The sequence below is a fragment of the Sinocyclocheilus anshuiensis genome, unplaced genomic scaffold (assembly GCF_001515605.1).
Source record: "Sinocyclocheilus anshuiensis isolate Anshui unplaced genomic scaffold, SAMN03320099.WGS_v1.1 scaffold631, whole genome shotgun sequence".
NCBI lineage: Eukaryota > Metazoa > Chordata > Actinopteri > Cypriniformes > Cyprinidae > Sinocyclocheilus > Sinocyclocheilus anshuiensis.
Genome location: NW_015548268.1, coordinates 334,634 through 337,678, shown reverse-complemented (window position 1 = coordinate 337,678; position 3,045 = coordinate 334,634). Strand labels below are relative to the sequence as shown.

At 34.0% G+C, this 3,045-nt stretch overlaps 1 protein-coding gene across 1 annotated transcript in view; it reads right to left on the bottom strand.

Annotated features, from left to right (window-relative positions):
* Positions 1 to 1,582: 1,582 nt before the first annotated feature.
* Positions 1,583 to 3,045, bottom strand: part of LOC107655675 (integrin beta-1-like) — an 11,674-nt gene continuing 10,211 nt past the window's right edge. The window contains exons 2-3 of the mRNA XM_016443245.1: positions 1,860 to 2,089; positions 1,583 to 1,758 (exon numbers count right to left, since the gene is read on the bottom strand). Of these exons, the coding sequence (XP_016298731.1) occupies positions 1,583 to 1,758; positions 1,860 to 2,089 (406 nt within the window). The remainder of the gene's footprint in view (positions 1,759 to 1,859; positions 2,090 to 3,045) is intronic.

The following is a 3,045-nucleotide window of genomic DNA, read 5'->3' as shown; positions in this document are numbered from 1 at the left end:
CATGATCGCAGTCTTTTAGATTTTGTTTTAATAAATAAATTCAAAATTGCAATATTGAGAAAACCAGAAAAAGGCACTTAGAAAAGAGCTAGTAGATTGGGTGTTGTGGCAGGCCATCTGTTTATCATCCTTCAGCTTGATATTTATTATTGTGTCAAGCATTCCTGTAGATTTAAATGACTGAACCTGCTGATTACGTTCCAATAAAATAATAAAAAAATAAAGGGTTGTTGTACCTTTGAGCATATCAACATTTGAACACAAAACGACACTCTAATTCTTCATTTTCTCCTGATTATTGTCCTATCAACAAAGAGCTTTATCTTTGACGTCAAATACGCAACTGTTCAAATATTACACTTCCTTTTTTTTTTTTTTTTTTTTTTAAATATACTAGCTGAAAACATATTTGAAATCTGCAGGTATCAATAATTGTGCTCATTTCTAATGAGCGTTTTAAGGACATTTGGCTACAAACTACAGGATATCACCTGAATACACTGATACTCATCAAGAGCCACATAATAATTCAACAAATAATCCTTCATAACATATAAAATACACAGACATTTTCAGCTGAACACAAGACACGTGCCACAATGGTTTTCTAAGAGCAACAATAAGTGAGAAATAAGTTGCAAACGCTAAAGAAGAGGTTATTGGATGCGTCCGACAGTAAACAAATATGCATAGATTATTAGCATATCAAACCAAACTTACATTAGCGCAAAAAAAATTAATAAATTGCATATACACTGGTCAGATAATTTCTTATGCCAAGATATGACTGATAAAGAAGTCTGAATGCAGAAAGAACATGATAGAATATAAACAAAAATTCATATGATGATTTTAAATGACATTTGATGAGTTTTTGCAATTTTTGGGTGGAATTCAAGGATCCCTTTGCACCGTATCTTAAAGTGAAACACTTGATGCAAAGGCACAAATGTCTGTTCTGTTTGAAAAGAGAGAATGTGTGAATGTACACAGGGTTTAAAAGAAGAACAACTGATGTAAATAAAAAGACTATACAAACTGTACACGTTTGCAAGGGATGAGAAGCAGCCAGTCTGTCATAAAATACTGCTACAATACTGTTCTAAAAGAATGACATACAATGAGAAAATAAACAATTTAAAGGAAAACTGAGGATATCTGCAAACCTATCCCTTCCCAAACATTCAGATGTGTGATACCCACGTCCATTATTTGCCTTCATATTTGGGGTTGATCACAGTTGTGACGGCACTCTTGTAGATGGGGTTCTCTCCCTGTGAAACACACAAAAATCTGATTTTTTAAAATAAGAAACAAATATACAGCACAATTCAACTTCAACATGTCATCTAAATGCATTTACACCCCAAGAAAGTGCAATAAACCTTGAATTAAAAAAGGTAGCAATAAAAAAACCACACATGCAGCTATATCACTCATATATAAAATATACACTCATATATAATACAGAAAAATTTATTATTAAGTCAAACGCTCATGCTGTAGTCAATCAGTGATTTATACCTTAAACACTTCACTTCATAAATATATCATTTGATGCGTCAAGGAGGGAAAAATAAAATCAGGTACAGGACAAACACATGGCGTTCATCTTCTCCTTCTCAAACTTGGCGAACTCGCGGCGGTCGTGAATGATCATGAGCAGCTTCCAGATCAGTAGCAGAGCTAGACCAATCAGAACGATGCCTGTGACCACGCCCGCTACGATGGGAATGATGTCAGGACCCGCCGGACACTCTGCCAAACCAAGCACACATTAAAGCATACAAACACTCATGCTACTGAAGGAACAGGCATTTATACCATGCCTCTTTTTTCTTTTTAATTCGAAGCCTCACCTAAAGCATCCACCACATGCACCTCCTTCTCCGTGTTGTTGACGGCGTAGGTGTAGTAGAACCAGCAGTCGTTGGCGTCTCTCTCCTTGCAGTGCATGAGGGGGAAGGCCTGCACCGGCTGAGGGAGTTTATCTCTGTCCTTCACCTTGATGAGGTTAAAGTAGCTACAGTCTCTCTCACACGTGTCTTTCTTCTCTCCTGTGCCAAACGCCCGGCACTGCACACACTCCCTGAGACAGGAAGAGCCGGTAACATGTTTAGTCAGTGTGCATTGTGAAACCTACTTAGGATGTTTTTTTTGTTTTTTTTTTTACACACAGCAAAAAGGCAAAGATATATAAATGGTAATAATGCATTGCTTACAAATTCTGCAAAGAAACAGGGCTGCAATAAAAATATATATATAAAAAAAAACATTTTAAAATATTAAAAAAATGGCCAAAACATCACTATATAGCACTAATATAGATGTTAAAATAAATTAATATGCACTGCCAGTCAAAAGTTTGGAAAATAAGTCTCTTCTGCTCACCGAGGCTGCATTTATTTGATCAAAAATACAGTAAAAGCAGTAATATTGTGAAATATTATTACAATTTAAAATAGCTGTTTTCTATGTGAATGTATTATAAAATGTAATTTATTGCTGTGATTCCTGTGATGAAAAGTATCAATTTCCTTTTCTTTCTTTCTTTCTTTCTACTAAAATATTGTGCAGCACAACTGTTTTCAACATTGATAATAATCAGAAATGTTTCTTGAGCAGCAGATCAGCATATTAGAATGATTTCTGAAGATCATGTGACACTGAAGACTGGAGTAATGATGCTGAAAATACAGCTTTGATCACAGAAATACATTACAGTTTAACACATATTCACATGGAAAGCAGTTAAATTAAATTGTAAAATTATTTCACAATATTACAGTTTTTACTGTATTTTTGATCAAATAAATGAAGCCTTGGTGAGCAGAAGAGACTTCTTTCAACAACATTAAACAAAAGAAAAAAAGTTATTATTCCTAAATTTTGACTAGTAGTGTATATTAATATATTTTTTCATTTGAAAAAATCTTAATTATTCCAAACTTTTGACAAGTAGTGTCACGCTTTTACGTATCTATCTATCTATCTATCTATCTATCTATCTATCTATCTATCTATCTATCTATCTATCTATCTATC